Below are 18390 nucleotides of genomic sequence, written 5' to 3'. Positions count from 1 at the left end.
GGCGTGTTAGGTTGCTTTTGTTGGGAGGTATGGAAACAGCTATTTTAATGTTCCTTCAGCTGTGAGGATGCCTTCCTCTAGGTTATCAGTTTCTGGGGGATTTTTGTTGTGAAGTAAACACAATTTAGCTTACAATTACAGTACATTTTGGTGAGGACCAGAGGGTGGTCCTCATTACTCGTCTGTGGTGTCTTGTTTTTAGTGGTGTCTGCTGTTGGGAAACAGCAGGTAGTGAGAGGTACATGACTTTTCTTTTTGCATAATTTTTTTTTAGGCTAATGCTTATGTTCTATAGTTGTTACTTTCTTTTTTTTTAATGTTAGATACACTATTAATATTACTCTAGTTTTGCCCAACTGCTGAAATTTGGAGTGAGAAGGAAAAGGAACGAAGGAAAGCTTTGGGCATACCACTGATTGCAGAAATTAAAATTGCAGCACAAAGGTGAAAGTTTACAGGCAAATTATGTGTTGCTGGAGCTATTTTTTTCTACCCTGGTGTTGCAAGAGAAGAGAGAATGTGCAGTACCATCTCAGCTTTTGCTTTTTTTTCCTTTAAAAAAATGAAACATTTAACCTTCCCCCTTTCCCCCCAATCCTTAAAAAAGGCCCAACCCAAAACCTGCTGATAAAGATTATTCTGTGTTGATAAAGTCAGGAGCCAGTACTCACAATGAGCTCAGGGGTTTATCTGTGAGCTTGGTGGTCACAAACTGGTGCTTCCTGGCTTTTTGCTTCTTGCTAACAGGGATAAAAACTGTGCTGGTTTCTGTGCTCAAATTTTACATGCTTATTTTGTGTCTTTTGCTATATTAATTAGTCTGAATTTGACAAAAAGATAGTTGTTTTCAAAAGGCTTTTTCTGTCCAGGAATACAAACCTTACCTTACCCCTCTTTTTGTTACTGTTGTTAGGGTTTCATAGGTGTGCAAGTCTTGGGAGGGGCGCTATCTACGATAGATACTCTCCATTGCCTAAAGGCTTAGGCAAAGGGGTGTTTCTAACTTCGTTACATTCCAAGTGTCCTAATTGAAACCCACAGGCTAATTCCTTCTTTTATTTCTAAATTCCTTTGCTGAGAACCTAAATAATGAGGTGGTGAAGGCAAATTTAAGTCTTCAAATGTGAGATGACCCTTAGTAATGTGTGCCGGAGTGGTTGGGCAATTTCTGTACTTTATTTGCCAATCAAGTCTATACTTCTCCAGGGCATTTTCATTTTAGTGCTGTTCTGCCAGCTGTTTTGGGTGTGATAACTTCTGTCTTTGAAAAGCTAAATAATGCAGTTCTGTCATGCAAGCATGTAATGTGTTTTGGGGAAATAAGAAAGCTCTCCTTCAGCATGAAACAGAGGTTGAGTAGAGGACAAACCACAATCCAGTGACGCTTTTGTTTTTACCTTTATTTTTAGATAATTTTTGCTTTCCTTTCTGCTCTCCAACATGATATTCACAAGGTAATAGATTGGAGTTGAGCTGTGTTTTCAAGGTGCCCCAAACAAAGTGAAAGCACAATGTTGTGGGTGGAGGAAGCGTGTGAGGCTACAGAAGCAGCTGCTGGGAACGACTGAGTGCCAGGACACAGCCTGGGCATCTGATCCCACAGGAGCCGGCTGTTCTGAGTGCACTCCAGTTGGGTGGACATACATCATCTTGTGTAACAGAAGCAGGCATCTGGGATAGGAAGCTTTTCTCTCTTTTGTCATCACAAGAGTTTAATTTTGTGTGTGTGTGTGTTTAGGTTTGTTTTTATTTCCTCTTAAAGGAACAAACTGTTCTGACATTGTCCATTACTAGTCCATTAAGTGGCTGGAGGGCAGGCCGAGAGAGGAAACAGTCAGTAGGTAATGAAGCAGAATTTGGCCCTGAGTCAGTCCTTGGCTTATATTGTCAGGCTGCAGCAGTGTGAAAGGAAACAAATGTTTTAGCAACTTGGTGAATTTGTTTCTTGCTGGGCTGTAACTTGCTGACATTTTTAATGTCTTGTGTGAGAGGTTGACTGGCTGGATTACTGTGTGCTTTGCTGAATGGTGATATTGTTTTTTTACTGAATGTGGTTAATTTGTTATCCAAATCATAATGTCAGCCTCCCGGGGTTAGCCTTACAAATTTGTAGGAATCTATAGAAAATTACTTTGAAGGATAAAATAACTTGTCAATGTTGCTATCCAAGCACCAGCATTTCAATTTTTCTTTTTTTTTTTTCCAGGAGTTTATAGGAGAAAGCTTGACAAAACTGTAGCTGTAACAGCCACTTCCAAAGACGCTAGTTACAGAGGCTTTTATAAAGCAAGCATAAGTGTAGAGTCTGACTGGCAAAGGTTGTCTATGGATTTTATAGCTGACCAGGATGTTTTAGGAAGATGGGATTTGTGGGGGTTCTTATTCCTTGCTTAAGAAATAGAAAGGATGCACTGCTCCTTAGGGGATACTAGGGGTACATGCATTCATATTCTTTCATTCACCAAATCTTTTATCAAGACTAAGTAGTTTGTAATTATCAAAGATGTGGATTTTTGTTGTCATCTTATTGCAAATCTCCCATACCTTCTTGGTGATTTCTCTTGGACATCTCCTCACAGCACTGACAACTCCTTTTTCACAGTACAACCAACAAACTCCAACTCTCTCCTCACCCAGCTAATCCACTCTTTTGTAGCACTCATCTCCTTATTGGACACAGCTGTGGCCTGTTAAGGGCAGGCTTGTTCCTAATCTCTGGTGATTAGTACAGCTGCAACTCCTCAGGTGTGAGACTACCTTCTGCACTATCTTTATTTTCTTACATTCTATCCTCCCACAAGTTCTGGTGGATGTTTTTCCTTCCCCTTCCTAGAAAACCCTCTTTTCAAAAAAGGGGGAAAAGAGGCTGGATTTTTAGTAAGTGCTGTGTGTGCTACTGCAGCACACCTAGCAGGAACACTGCCACAAACCGGACTGTGGTGGTGGGGAGCAGCTGTAGGAGCAAGGAGGTAGTCCTGGCAGGCTGGAGCTAGGGAATGCTGAGCAGAGCTGTTACCTCCTGCCATGCGTGTGCTCGGGAGGGGGCTGAACCCTCCAAGAGTGGGGTTTGTAGAGCTCCTACTGCACAGGATTTATAAATGCAGGACCCTTTTCAAAACGGTTGCTCTCCTTTAACACAGTCATACTACTGTTTTTGGCCTCTCTGTTCTTTGTCTTTATCATGCTAAGGGGCAATACTGTTAAAAGAAGGTGATAACTTGAACTGTGGTGTTATTCTTCATTCTCACAGATGCTTAAAGAAGGAAAAAGGCAGATGGAGCCTTGGGAAACCATCATGGTACATAGGGGTGTTGTAGGGGGTGTTGGCACAAAAGAGGCAGACTGGTTAATGAATGATATTTAGAAAGAAAATATGTTTAAATCTCACTATGTTCAATACAAACAGTATTTGCAGTTAAAGCTAATGGAAAACATTGCTCCAACAATGGCAGTTGGACCAATCTAGTCCATTCCTGTGTCTTAAAAAAAAAAAAAGAAAACAGACTTGTAGGGGAAAAAAGAATTAAATATATTATTTTAAAAATTTTTTTTTGAGTTTCATCTTGTCTGCCAGGCTCCTGTGAGATGGATACTTAGGATCTAGCAGGAAGTTACTTGGTTCTGTCTTTGATGGTAAGGAGCTGTATGCCACTTGGGGAAAGACAGGGTTAACAAAGTGTCTTAGGTAATTATACTCCCCTGAAACAACACCTTGAGTTTCAACATTCTGAGCATGGTCTGCTATAGCTATCTTGAAGCTTGCTCAGAAAAATCTTTTCAGTTATTGTGCTGTCTTTGATGTTTGGTTGAGCTTGAGGTGTGGCTCAAGAGTAGGGTCTGTTGGATCAGGTTCAGCTGCCAAAGAGGAGAGGCATGGAAGGGTGAAAAAATGGCTCCTGGCTGACATGCACCCTTGTGTCCTAAGCAGGCTTTTCAGCTGTAGCCTAAAAGAAGCCCAGAACTAAGGTTTTAATTTAGATGGATATGAACAGTTTCATACAGTTTAAGTTTTTCAACTGTCATGACACTTCATTTCTTATTCATGTGACTTCTTGTATTTGGACTGAGCTGTAGCCACTATTCTTTACTGTTAGGTAAAACACACCTGGTTTTTGGTTTCTTTCTTTGTGTAACAGCTTTTTGGCTAGATATCTTAGATGTGAATACATGGATAGTGTCAGCTTCTGTGTTAGGCCAGAAATTAGAAATGTTGAGGTTATCTATATAAATCTTCTGGTTGTATTCTGTCGTTTTTAAATTTATTTTTTTAATATCTGGATTTTATAGATGAAATTGTACAACAGTCTCAATTGCTGCTGTGAGTATATGATCTTGTAAGTGGTGCTTTTTAATCATAATCTGATATTGCTTCAGACTGCATAAATTTTCATGATTACGTGAAGTAGAGAATTTGAGTTGCAATCAGGCTTTTTCTATGGCTTCATTCCAAGTGCAGGGACAGTTAGTCTGAAAACCATCGTGGTTTGCTGCTTTGTGGAATGGATTCTAGAAAAATTGATGCCAGCTGCCACCAAGAGGTTCTGCAAGAGAAGGTTCCAGACAGCAGTGTATTGTGGTTGCCTGAAGGGTATCTCAGGGTTGGTCTGCCAAGAAGCTGGTGGAGTCTTGAAAGGCTCTTGGAGACTCCTGATCCAGGCTGCAGCTGTCCAACAGTTTTCCTGGTGTAAGGCACTGACTGCCCTGGCTGTGGTTTGTGCAGGGCTTTGGAGGTTGAAGCCTTTGACAAGCTGCATGTGTGTATTTTCTTGTCTGTGGCAAGCAAACCTGTAAATCCATACTGGGTGAACCTCCCTAGCCTAGTCTGGTTGTCAGCAGTTATTTCACTGTCATTTAAGTACAGGTGATGAAGCACAGGCTCACCTTTAGCAGTGCTCAGTGCAATTTACCCTAGATGTGTCCTGTGATACAGGCAGGAGTGTCTGTCCTGTGCTGTGACTCACCCTGGTTTAGTGGGATGGGCTCTGTAAAATTGCAGGTGACTCCTAAATGGCTTCCTTAGGCATCCTGGGAAGCTGCCTTCTCTGCCCAGCTGGAGGCCTCTGCTCCTCCCTTTGCTCTGACCTACAGGTACTTGCCTGCCCTTCTTCCTTTTCCTGCTGGCTCCTTATGGCTGTCTCTCAGACCCCTAGGTGGTGCTACTTTGGTGTCACACCAGCAGGGCATTTGAAGGGAAGGGCTGCTGAGCCCTTCCCACACCTTAGCTGAACTTGTCTGTGACTGATCACTAACACACTTCTGAACCGAGGTGCAAAAGTAGGCTGAGGGTGGGTAAGGCTGCCAGTGCTTCAAGGGTTGTCACAGCAGCTTTGCTACCACAGAGGCTATTATCTGCATCAGAAGCATGAGTAAGGCCCTCAGCACCTTTTGGAGTAATGCATTCAGGCAAAAAGGTGTTGACAAAGTCTGTTAATTAAAAGCCCATGGTTTCGTAGGTTGTTTTTCACCAGATGGGAGGCTTGTGAATTTTATGCATCAGGAACCTGCTTGGGAGGTGCTGTGAGGCTGATTCTAATGCAAAGGAGCTGCTGTGGTTACTAGCAAAGGCAAAGCATTTGTGTGCTCTGCTAGTACTCAAGTGTTGTGGATGTTGTTCAGCTTTATTGACAGATAAGGCAAAAAGTCCTCCCACGTCTCAGGACAGTGTTTAATGTGACCTGTATTGAACAATCTAGGATTAAGAAGAATGCAACTTCACTCATTGTTTTCTTATTCTCTTTCTCCAGATGAACACAATGATGTACAGAAAAAAACCTTTACAAAATGGATAAATGCTCGCTTTTCCAAGGTAATGTTGGTTTGGATGTACTACTTAATTTTGTTTGGTTCACTGTTTAGAATAATTTTGGTTAAATGTACATTGCTTTTACTCTTGTTGAATACTCCTAGTAAAATGTCAGTGTGTAGTGAAAGCAGATAAAACAGTATAGTGTTTGTTCCCTCCATTTCCTCCTGCACATCAGTATCAAATGTTTATTGGATACTGTATTTTAAGAAAAAATGAAAGATTCTATTTGTTAATATATCAAATAGTTATTTGCATGAGCATGTCTGTTTGGTTTTGTTTAGTTTTGGTTTAGTTTATGTGCAATTTTCAGAGTGCATTGCAGCAGATTTTTGGACCTTCATCACTGTGTTGACTCTGTTGCTGAGTCAGCTGTACACACTCTGCAAACCTCTAGTTGAGGCCACCTGGTGTTGCTACTTGAGCTTTGAGTGAAATTTTATATAATTACTTGCTCATTTTGAATTTTCCTCAGCTCTCATGCTGTACAGTTCTCATTTTAATTCTCTTTACTGACTGGAAACTTATTGAGGATTTTTCATGGTTTGGGATGATAAAGGAAGTGACGTTTGCTTTGGAATGCTATTTAAAGCCTGCTTTTTACACTGTTCTGCTGATAGGGAAAAATGACACTTTGCCCAGGAATATAAGTGTCTGTGGAAAGTTTTCCTGCTTCATAGTTTGAATGGGTGAAAGAACCTGGAATATTATCAGGGAAAACTCATGTTTTTTTCTGCCTAGCGTGGTGCTGCAAATGGGGCAACTACTCTTTTGCATGCTTTTATGGAAAAGTGGCATGTGTGTGAAATCCTGAAAGCAGATATAAATATTAAGGAAGGGGGGGTGTGGTTTGTTTGTTTTTGGTTTTTTTTTTTTTTTTTTTTTTTAAATCTGCAACAGTGCTTTAGCAATGAGTGACTGCTTCTGGACTGCTACCCTTCTGAAGTTCTTGATCAGTAATGTAAGGAATTTTTACCTTCCTTTCCTTCCTGTGCAACAGGACACTGAGCAATGCAAGGCTTGTGGCCTTGGTTGAATCATTTTGGCTTGGGTTTGTTTTGGTTGAAAGCTGATATCCTGCACTCTTCATCCAATGCATTCTTGGCTAGTTTGCTCTTTAGAGGAGGAATGTGTGTGGGTAACTGGTTGCTCTAAGCTCAGCTTTGGACTGCTGCTCAGAGGAGTGGTGGTTCTGCAGAAGGAGCAGTAGGCAGAGCAGGATCATTTAAGGAAGGAAAATGTGGTGAGAAAGAAAGGACTGACTGTAGTCATGTAGCTGGCGTAGAGATGGCATGGACATGGAAATGACAGTGATACTGAGAAAGAATGACAGTCATACTGACAATGTGCCAGGTGACTCATCTGTGAGTGCTGCAGGCATTGAATTGAAGAAGGCAGAATTATTTTCAGTCATTCTGCTTGTAGTCACATGGATGTATCTTATACAGCATCTTTCCTTCTATACTGCGTAACCAGACAGATCTTGCTAAGCTCCTGGATTTCCCAGGCTCAGAGTATGGTCAGATACTCACAGGATTTGAAGTAACTGTAGCTTTGTAACTCTGTAACTTCATGGCCCATTAAACACCTGAAGCTATGAAAGCCTTGCAAATGATTAAAGAGACTCCTATAAGAGGACATGCTCCCAACTGCTGCATGTCCAATTCAAACTTATGCATGGCTATTTTGGCATGACAAGACACAGATTTATTAAGACTGGCATGTTCAAATTGCAAGGAAAATGATGGTGTTAAGTAGAAATCACTTCATGTAAGGAAGTCTACTTTCAACTGTACCTTAAAAATAGAAAGAGACTGATTTCAGTCCTGTTGTATCAAAGTTTTTTTATGTACCAAGTCATTTGGATTGTTTTAAAATTCCTTTTCTGTCAACTAGATTGATTTAGCTGCTTAGTAGGGTAGAGGGATTTTAGAGGTTAGTTAAATATAATCTGACTTATATTGCAGAAAACAAAATGGTAACTTAGGTATTTTGTATGGAATTGCAAATTTCATTCAAAAAAATTTTACTTGTCCATCCACGTTAATTACATTGTACTTGCCCTTCATTTAAGCAAATAAAAAGTAATCGGTTGAGCTTTTGTAGCTTAGCATACAAAAATTGTGAAATTGCATAATGCTGAGTTTGATTTAAGTCAATTCAATAAGGTTTTACAAAGGATCTAGAGAGAGAGAGAGCAGTGTCTTTCCCTTCTCATCAGAGAACAGGTAGGTGAGTAAAACACTTCAGGTATCTCAAGTGTGCTCTGAGGTGCTTGCTTCAGTACCCTGATGGGTGAGATAAGAGTTTTTGGTGTAGTTCCAGTACTGTATACCTGGTTTTGTGCTCTTGGTTTAAACTGTGCTAGAACAGTGCCTTTTATTTGTGTGTGTTGTTTGAAAATCAAGGCACAAACATTTAAAGTGGATTGTTTTAAGGTCAGTAAATGCGCTCAGCCAAGACTCACTGCTCTCTTAGACATACCTTAGGAGAGATGTACACACTACAGCTCACAAGCCTATGATGGCTGTGTAGTAAGGATATTTTGTTAAAATTAGAGGGAATAAAAATTGTTAGAGAAATAATCTGTTACCAAGCTTTAACCAATGGGGAAGTTTATGTTTCAATAAATACGGAGGCAGAGCATTTCAGCATGTGGTTATAAAGCCATGTGATGTTTTTATTTAATGTATTTTTTCTATTGCTCTGTCCAGTCTAATTTCAAGAGTCTGATTTAGCTGTTTTCCTGAGTGTAGCCTTACCAATTAAAGCATCTAGTTGTATGGATAGCTGATATATGTTCTTCATACAATGTAGGATTGTTTTCTATCCTTTTATCCCTTTCTATATTAATCTTCATTAAAACTTTCCAGTAGGTTATTTTCAGAACCTCTATTTTCTGCATACAATGCAGAAGTGCTATCTTGTCACAGTGGTTTTTAGCCACTGCAAATAAAGGTAGACATCAGAAATGGCTACTAACTTTGAGTGCCTGATCTGAGACTTTAGCTAAATTGTCACAGAGGATTTAACATTTCTTTGATGTTTCTTGATATAAAACAGAACTCTTGATCCTTATAACAGAATTTGGAGGGTTCATATCTTCTGCAAACTCAATCAAACCATCGAAAATATTTAGTTGGTTTTCAGATGGAGCTCGATCAGCATAGAAAAGGGACTTGAAGATGATTATGCCTGTGTCAGCAAGAACTGGCTTTAGTGATCTAAGGAAGTGTCTTAATCTGGCACACAGTAATTGCTTGTAAAATTGTGTTTTAAATGATTCTGATGAGTTACAGGGGAACTTCTGGCTAACAGTGGAGCTTGAGTTCAAGTCTGCAGGATAATGTAGTGCTCCAGTATCCCTATGTTACTTGTTTCACACAGTTAAAGAGAAAGTGAACAAAGATTTTGTAATCAACTCTAGTTGGTCCAAATATCTGAATAGATTTGGTCTTTATCTACTTAGATGTTTTATCAGCAGGCCTGGGATTTTTAACTGCATCTTGCAGATATCTGGTGCTTCAGCTTATAATTACAGAGCAAAGTAGTTGGATACTCACACTTGCAACTCCAGAAGGTTTTAGAAACTTGATAGGCATGTTAAGAAATTCAGGAGTCTTGTGTTCCACTTTAGAACCCTGAAAGTACAGTTCTTTCTGCCCTATTTTCTTCCTTTACTCCTAGTCTCTGACCCTGGTTTTGGTTGGTATATTTGTTTTTTCCCCCCTCACTTACTATCACACCCTCTCATGTCAGAAGCCTTGCCTGCCTGGCAAATCCTTGCAAATCTGGAGTTTGGCTGCCCTGCCTATTTCATACCCACTTTTGCCTTTGTCACTATACTTTTTTTCCCATCAAGACTCAGTTTTTCTTTTTAAAGTTCCATATCTGCTCTATCTGCCCTTCACTTCCCCTCTCCTGCCTTTACAGGATTTGATGTTTGTGTGGTCAGTCCTATTTTTGCATTTCCCTTTGTCTCAGGGGCACTAACCTTGCCCTCCCTTTGCCTTCTTGCAGGATTCTGTCTTTGTTGGCTTTAGTTTGCTCATTTTCCAAGGTGGTACTTTTCCAAGTTTGCTTTCAGATTGGTTCCTCTCCTCCTCTGCTCTTCCTGAGCTTGGCAGGTGGAACACAGAGTCAGCACAAGAAACCTGATTCCCTGACTTAATTTAGATCCATGGAGTCAGGTCTGTCACAGCCTGTCGGAACTCAGTGCTGTCACTCACTCACTAGAGGAAGCTTACAGATCCAGCATTGGCAAACTGAAGCAGTGTCTTTTTACCAAAACCTTGCTTCTTCACTGTGTTTGGGAAATTTTCCCACAGGGATGGGAAAAAAAAGCTTTATTGGTAGGAAGATTGTGCTCTGCAAAAGGAGCGTAAAAGCCCAGAGATTTGTGGTATTCAGTGAAAATGACACTAGATTTCCCTGCCCCTCAGTTTTAAGTCTTGGATATGGCAGGCTGTTGAATGGAGTCAGCTGGGGCATTGTTCCAAGGTGGCAGGAACCGCATTCAAAGCCCTTGCATGCCTGAGCACTGGGCCTCCCTTTCCTTTCCATCATGTGTTCCCATGGCTTTCCAATACAAGCTCAATTTCTTTTTTTTATGTCTTGTGCGTTTGCAGTGTTCTTGCTGCATGTATTTGTGATTCTACTCCTCCAGGTCTTGTGCTAGTGCCTTGACATCTGCATTGGCCAGCATTGACAGGGCTTGGAGCCTAGCCAGGATCTGGCAGTGTGAATAAAGCCAGACATCCCACACTTTTACAGCATCTTGAGCTCTTTTTCCTACTCTGTGGTCTTCCAAAAATACGTTTGACTTTAGGGTTAGAGTAAAGAAGAGGAGGTGCAGCTTGAGATCAGAGTGCATCCTTCAGGGCTGAGCTCCAGGTTAGCCTTTGAGAAGGCAAGTGCTCAGTGTGGGGCTCCTGCGCATTTCCTCTCCTGGGCTCTGATGTGTCCCCTCCCCTGGAAGCACACCAAGGGAAAATGAGAGTAGGCAGGCCAGTAGGAGAACTGATGAGTTGTTCTTGGAGCGCTTTGGGGTGTTGTGGCTTTATACGCATCTTAAAATTGAAACAGTTAATTCCTCATTATACCAGGCATTAATTCATATGGTAACTGCAAAGTCTTCTTTTAGCTTTTTGTGTGGTGTGCTGAATAGATGTTTTCCTCCATTTCTGCTTCCTTATTTTCTTTCCTCTGTTTTGTCATAATAGTAAATGTCAGGCCCTACACTTGTGAAGATATTTTGCAGCTCCATTGCTGACCCTTAGCAACTGTGTTAAATCTTTTTAAAGGCAAAATTATACCTATTCATGATAATTAATTTCACATGACCCAAGATACCTGAGGTCAAAGACATTTCAGAAGTTGGTTTTTTTTGGGGGGGGGAAGGAGAATTATGGAGTTCAGTGTATTAGTCATGCAAGAAAAGAGATCAAAAAGATTGATTAGGCAATTTTGTCTGTCCAAGATGACATCAGCTAACATGGTGTCTAGTCCTTTTTGCAGTGCAGTTTTTGTTGTGCAAGCAAGGAGATACTTGATGACTGGTGAAATATTCTACAGTCTAATTGCTTCTGATATTTTTCTATGCTGAATTAAACTGTAAAATGTAACTTCACTCAAAACCAGCCAAAGCTTAAAAAGCAATAGCCTTGTTAAAAAGAAGAGTAATCTGGATGGAAAGGAATTAGCGTTTGCACGAGCTGGCCTTAAAAAGGTCTGTTTTAGTCTACTTTTTTCTTAGTCTCTTTTTATGGGAAGACAAAACAAACCTTTCTAGGCCTAGCATATCTTTTAGCCAAGAAGCACAAAAGTAAATTTTTCTTCTATAGTAGGTTGTGAGTTATGGTAAGGATGACTGCTTTCTAGCATAAAAGCAATAATATGTAGCAGTTGATATCTCCCAGATACAGTCACAGCAAAAAAATTGTCAGTTTTCTGCCTTCCTTTCAATTTCTGCTGCTTTTTGCTCTAAGAACAAGGGGTGAGCGGTGTCTCCCTTGCTGGACTTGAAAACTTGGTATAGTAATATGGGCTGTAAGTATTGGTGACTTGGTTAATGCTCTGGGTTTGGGTGTGATTCTTAGGCTTGGTTTTCATCCCAGTTGTTGAAGGGTTTGTGGGACCTTCTGAAGTACTAGAGCTGAACCTGGTCGAGGCATCAAAGCAAATCTGTTCCTTTACCTGTTAGCTGCTAATGAGACTAGTCAACCTGGTTAGCAGGATTTTTAAAGGGTCCAGTTGAAGTTATGTTGCTTGAAAAACTGTAATTAAAAGGATAACCTTTTAGTCTTACAAGAGAAATAACTGACAGTGGTAAGCAGGGTCCCAGCTGCCCCTGCTGGTACTGTTGTGCAATGAGGCTTAATTGCAAGCTGAGGTTACATTGAGGTTACTGTTACATTAAACATGCTATTGTAACATAGGCTTATGTAAATACATTAATAAATACACTAGAGAGAGAAAGACCTACAGAGTTACTGATGCCTTGCTATGCTATTTGCACTGATAGATCTTCCCTCCTTCGTTCATGTTGTCAGTCGAGTATTTTAGGTGTTAGGTGAATTGAACTATCTTTAGCTGTTCAGCTTTGCTGCTTCTTAAACTCATGTCTGTCATCTAGTAGAATCAAAATTTCCAGCATATCTCAGTGATGAGTATTAGCTTCGCCCGCCAGCCCCTGTTAGTCTGGGGTTTTAAATAGCTGTTTAGTTGCTTGTAACTATTTTATTTTTGAGCACCAGTAGTTAAAAATAATTTGCTCTATAAGGTGTCTTCTTATCATTATAACTTTTTATTTATTTGCTTTACTTGGTATTTGAAATCATAGTTTTGGTACTAGTGTCGTGTTGAGATGCCACAACTTCTTGGCAATATTCAGCATGGAGTAGAGTATACCCAGTGAAAATATATCTGTCACAGTGCAGCTAGTATTTGTGTATGATGTCCTGTAACTCCTGCATGTTAGTGGAAGGAGAATGGAAAAAAGTACCACATTTTCATAAAAATACTTCTGTAAACATTGTCTATGGTCTTAAATTAGAAACTGGTGAGATTATTTGTTGACATAGTTGTTTACTTTATGCAATGACCTTTTTGCTTTCTGATTCGTTTCCCACATTGAGTTCCCATGTGCTGGCCTTATAATGTAGCAGCACTTGACATGCTTCTTTCTTGGTCTGGGTTATGTTAAAGTGTAGTTCTTGCTCCTGAGTTTAAACTGGTTACCATCAGTTCCCTGGGAATGTACTTGAACATTATGAATGGTTCATGCTATCATTTAAGAGCCCAACCTCTCCAATACTTGCCCCTTCTCAAAGGAATGGGTCTTTACAGTTCTACTACTGCTTTGATCTATGTATTGAGCATATAAGATGTTAAAAATTGTCATATACTGATTAAAAAGAATTAATTAAAACAACTCTTAACTTCATAAAAGTGACATTTGAAGATAAAAGTATCTGATGGAAAATCAGTGTACTGCTTTCTTGTGTTCTTGAAGTGGCAGATAATGTAAATGGCAACCAGGGCTTTTCCCAGCCCTGCTCTGAGCAGTTGGAACTTGTCTGCTGCATTCCCTTAGTGGTGAAGGTCACTTGTATGATTTTATGAAATGTGTTACTTTCCTGGTGACAGCCAGTGTGCATTAACTGTGAAACTGAGAGGACCTTTCATCCTGGTTTTAATGTTGTGGCTACAAGGTCTGAATCAGTATCACTGAGGAGGATGTGAAATAGAGGTGGCTTATCTCTTATTCTCCAATCTCTTTGGCATTCATTAATTGAAAAAGTTAGGTTTAATAATGTAGCTTCAATAATTATTGATTTAAAGCACAGGTAAATTGTCTGCTACAGATTATTGAAATGAGAATTTCATGTTTCTAGTTAAACAACTAGGTAAACATTTAACCTTCTTTAATGATTGCCTTTCCATATAATTTCATGTTGAAGAATAAAGAACTTAAGTAGTCATCATAAAATGATAAATAATAGCTGGTGTTTGAAAAAAGGAGGTTTTGTCCTACTGAGAATTTGCGACTGCAGTTTTTTCTCTAACTAGCCTCAGTTTGATACAGTTCCTCATTGGTAATAAAGGGAAAATTAAGAATGTTCTACTATAGAACATACTCAACAATGATCACTGCCTTGTAGCTGTGATGGTTTTAGTAGAACAAACTGTAAGTGTTGATGGCTGGGCTTTCGACTGTCAGCAGCATTGGATGACTTCAAAAAATCTGATCTGGATTTTGTTTATACCTTCTTCCACTTCCTGGGAATGCTTTCTGGCAAAGAGGAGGAATGGTTTCTGCACAGTCATGTTGGCTGGCCTCGGTAACCCTTCGTTGTGAGTAATTCTAGATGCACACAAGGAAGTGTGAGTCACCCTCTTAAACCTGATCCAGGTAGAGGGACTTGAAAGATGGCCAAAGGGGCATATGAGGGCAGCTGGTGTGAGGAGAACACTGTGTGGTATCTCCTTCCCAAATAGTGCCAGTGTCTTGCTGGAAAGTGTAAAACTGATGCCTGAGATGCCTGGTCTTGTGTACATATGGTAGCATCTGGTCTCCAGCTCACAGACCATTAATAAACTGCTGCTTCCTCATGAGGTAAATCAACAGAAAAAGTTGCTGCTGCTGTGGATAACTAGCGAAAGTTCTTTGTCTCGTCTCCCTTACTTGTGTTCACACAAAGGCTGGCATGAAAATGTTTGTTGGAATAAATGTAATGTGATGGATTGGATCTGGTTCTGATCCTTGTGTATGTGCCTACTGGTGCATAACAAATGTCACCATGCAAAGTTCATGAGAACACAAGCAAGCCTAGCCCTCAGCTTATGTACAGTCTCTAGCTTTTATTTTTTTTTACTTTCCTTTCTCTTACTCTGACTCCCTTTCCCTTTTCTTTTTTCTTCCTCTTTCCCTTACACCAGCCTGTTGGTGAATCAACTCCTTTCCTGCTATCAGTGCTAATTTAAAGCGCTGGTAAACCAACACTGCCTCTTTCTGAGTCTGTTAATTATGTTCTTTTGTCTGTTTTATCAAGCCCTTGAGTCTGTTACAGTAACTGTGTGTACAGCGCTGCTGGCAAAGCCTTCTTGAACAGGCTGAGGGAAAGAGATTTCTGCCAGGATTTTTTTGGTTTGTTTTTTCTGCTCTTGTGGCAAACATAAGCAAAGCTGAGAAAAACTACCTTCTGTTAACTGATAAAAGTGTTCAGTGAGTGGGATGTGAATGCTTTACACCCCGAACCAGCACAGATCTGGTACAAAGTGTGTCCCTGCCTGTCCTTTATGCTGTCTTTGTAGTGTAAACTGGACTCTATTTTGTCTTTGAGAAAGGACCCATTAGCTGCCTGGTATTTGTACAGTGCTTAGCACAATGTAAGCTGCTCTTTAAGTGCTTACCAACACAACCTTGACTAGCCATTTGCCCTTGTGAAGGGCTCGGTATGGTTTGTCACTGTCACTCTTTCTTAAAAGACAAATACTTAAATTTCTCCATCCATTATGCTCCAGTGATGGACTGCTTCTCCTTACAGGATGCTAGCAAGGGCTGAACTACTTTGTACTTGTGTAGTCTTTACGTATTTAGAAAGTGAGTAAAACATTAGTTTTGAAAAAGAGAAATTTGGATTGCCTTAGTGTACTGTATGCCAGACAAGAATCTTCAGAGACAGAAATGCATGTGCTTTTTGCATGCTGCAGATTGTGTATTTATTCATGTGTGTATCTGTAGCTACAGAGTTCATTTTTCAGAAGGCCAGATTATTTTCTGGGTGTTAGGAGTGAGTAGTATGGATGTGGGTAGGTATGGTTAAGGAAGCAAGCTGCAGAGCCCTGTGGCTTACCTTCTGCCCTCCCCCAGAGCCCAGGCTCTTTGCAGCAGCACACCAGCCTGCCCCAGCTGGTCTCAGGGCTGCCTGCTTCACCCCAGTGCAGTCTGCATGGAGCAGGTGCCCTGATGGTAGTCAGACTGCTGGGTCAGAGCCAGGGTTCAAGTGATGGCCCCTGGAGTAGGAGTACAGGTCCAGCCTTAGGGGCCGTGTAGTGCAGCTCCCAGATTGCCCTTGCACTGCCACAGCAGCCTGCCCCAGTAGGCTCGGTGGTGGGCATTGCTTGTGAGGTGATGGGGCTCTGTGTGGGTTTTATCACAAAGAGAGGGTGATGGCAGCAGCCTGGCCTGGCTCAGGCCTGGCTCATACCTGGCACAAGAGGGCATGCGTGGCTGCTTGGTCAGCTTTGCCCCAGAATTTTTCCTTGTCATCTCTTGAGAAATAAAGGTATGGGACTATCACTTAGGGCTGCCATTTAAAGAAATTATTTTCCTGCACCCTTCTATGCTTAATAAACTTTGAGTCATGTGGCCATCAGAAGCTGGAATCTGTAGCTGTTCTGTTTGCATAAAGAAAGTAGAAGACTTCCTGAAGCACGGTGGGTTGCTCTCGAACTGCATCCCAAGAAAGCAGTCCAGTTTCCAGCTGCACTGGAGGACAGAGCAGTGATGTTTCTGACTGGAGACTATATGGCTCACATAGCAGATCCTGCATGGAAATGTGCATTCAGGTATGAGAAAAATGCATGACTGGGAGGAGGCAGTGTGAGCAGAACAGGCTGCAGTGCCTGTGCAGTCTCTGCTCCATTGGGACATCAGCTGACTGTTAGGGCTGGCTTTGTGCCCTGATGGGACAGCTGAGGCTGCCTGGGTGGCAGCTGCCACCAGGTGTGTGCATGGGATTCAGGTGGGTGTGGGAAGCTGAAGAAACAGGTTTCCAGCTTTCCTGGTGGGTATGCTTCTGTGGAGGTGGTGATAGGCTTGGTGGGGTGGGTGTTGCCACCCTTTCTTAGCAAACTTGAGTCACCTTGCATGTGGGAGAATACATCCTGTGAGCTAACATCTTTCCCTCGGAGAGCATTTACTAGACTTCACTAAATACAGAGGCTTTGTGTATTGCATTGTCTGTTTTGAGGATAGTGGGTACTTGAACAAACCAGGAATGAGTAGCTTAGTGTGCAGAAATAATTTAATACTCTTCTGTTGACTCTTTGAACTGACAGCAAAACATGGTGCTCTGATGGTCATCAAAATGAAAAAGTCATTCTCCTGAGAAAGCAGATGAAATTATTTCCACCATCGCAGCAGGGAGCATTGCATAGGGCTGGAACATACCATGACCTGTTGAAATGAAGGACTGAAAGCAGGAAGTCATTCAGCTTATTTTCATGCATGTGAAGTGAGGGCATGGAAGCAAAGAAAGAAGGCTGTATCCTCTCAATACTCTTGTTGCACTGTATTAGATGAGGTGTTGTTCTGCTTTTCCAGTAGTTCCAAATCCTTTTTAACTTCAGGACCTAAGGCAACAAATTGATTGAGGATATGTGGCTATAGCATTCTCAGTTTTGGTGTTATATATGTGTGTGCTGTTCTAATGATATATAATTATAATTAATTGCATAATTATAAAGGCTTTCCTTCTGTAGGGCCTTTGATGGTGTCTCCCACAACGTCATTTGTCACTAAATTTGAGAGATAGGGGTTTGATGAATGGACTGTTAAATTAATGAGGAATTGCCTAGGCAGCTGCATCCAAAGATTTGCAGTCAATTGCTCAATGTCCACATGGAGATCAGAAATAAGTGCTGTCCCTCAGGCGTCCATAATGGGATCTGAAGGGTTCAATATTACCAATGACATGCAGTGGATTTGAGTATGCCCTCAGGAAGTTTGCAGATGACACCACCCTCAGCAAGTGCAGTTGATGTGCAAGTGGGAATGGAGGTGACCCAGAAAGACTTCAGCCTAGAGAAGTGGGGCCCATATGAATCCTGTGAAGTATGGCAAGTCCAAGTATGTGGTCCTGGCCTGCACCTGCATCCTGGCCTTCCCAGTATCTGTACAGACTGGGAGATGAATAGATTAGTAGCAGCCCTGTGGAGAAGGACTTGGGGGAACTGGTGGATGAAAAACTAGACATGAGGCAGCAATGTGTTCTTCAGCTCAGAAAGCCAACCATACCCTGGGCTTCATAAAAAGAAGTGTGGCTAGCAGGTCAGTGGAAGTGATTATTCCCCTCTACCCTGCTCTGGAGAGGCCCACACTTCAATGACTAAGATGTTTGGTTGTTTTTTTAGTTTTTTGCTTGACAATGAGTTTTTGATTAGTACTACATCCAGAGACCTCTGTTAGCTCCTACTGCTTGCTTTTCTGGTCATAGGAACAATTTCCTTGTGCCCTTAGCAACCGGTTTTTACTGTCTTCAGTGTGGTGATGCACACCAAATGTAAACTAAATTTTACTGGTTGATTGCTCTGTGGCTGATCTCCTCCTGTATTACACCATGCTCAAGCAGAGAGCCCTAGAGCGTGTTACTCAGGATTGCATCCAGATGTTTTTTTGAATACCTCCAGTGAGGGAAATTCCACAACCTGTCTGGGTAATCTGTTCTGTTTGCGATCACCTGCACAAGGAAGGTATTTCTTATGTTCAGGTGAAATTTCTGTCAGTTTCTGCCTGTTACCTCTTGTCCTGTTGCTCTACTGGGAAGAGCTTGGCTCCATCTTCTTGGGACATTGCCTTCAGG

At 41.2% G+C, this 18390-nt stretch overlaps 1 protein-coding gene across 1 annotated transcript in view; it reads left to right on the top strand.

Moving 5' to 3' along the window:
* UTRN (utrophin) overlaps positions 1 to 18390 on the top strand; it is a 309333-nt gene that overhangs the window by 18586 nt on the left and 272357 nt on the right. The window contains exon 2 of the mRNA XM_054279111.1: positions 5745 to 5806. Within this exon, the coding sequence (XP_054135086.1) occupies positions 5745 to 5806 (62 nt within the window). The remainder of the gene's footprint in view (positions 1 to 5744; positions 5807 to 18390) is intronic.

The sequence above is a fragment of the Melozone crissalis genome, unplaced genomic scaffold, assembly GCF_028551555.1.
Source record: "Melozone crissalis strain CALT ecotype California unplaced genomic scaffold, PUWL_Pcris_2 ptg000027l_1, whole genome shotgun sequence".
Classification (NCBI taxonomy): Eukaryota; Metazoa; Chordata; class Aves; order Passeriformes; family Passerellidae; genus Melozone; species Melozone crissalis.
Note: the sequence above shows the minus strand (reverse complement) of the source record. Positions and strands in the feature narration are given on the sequence as shown.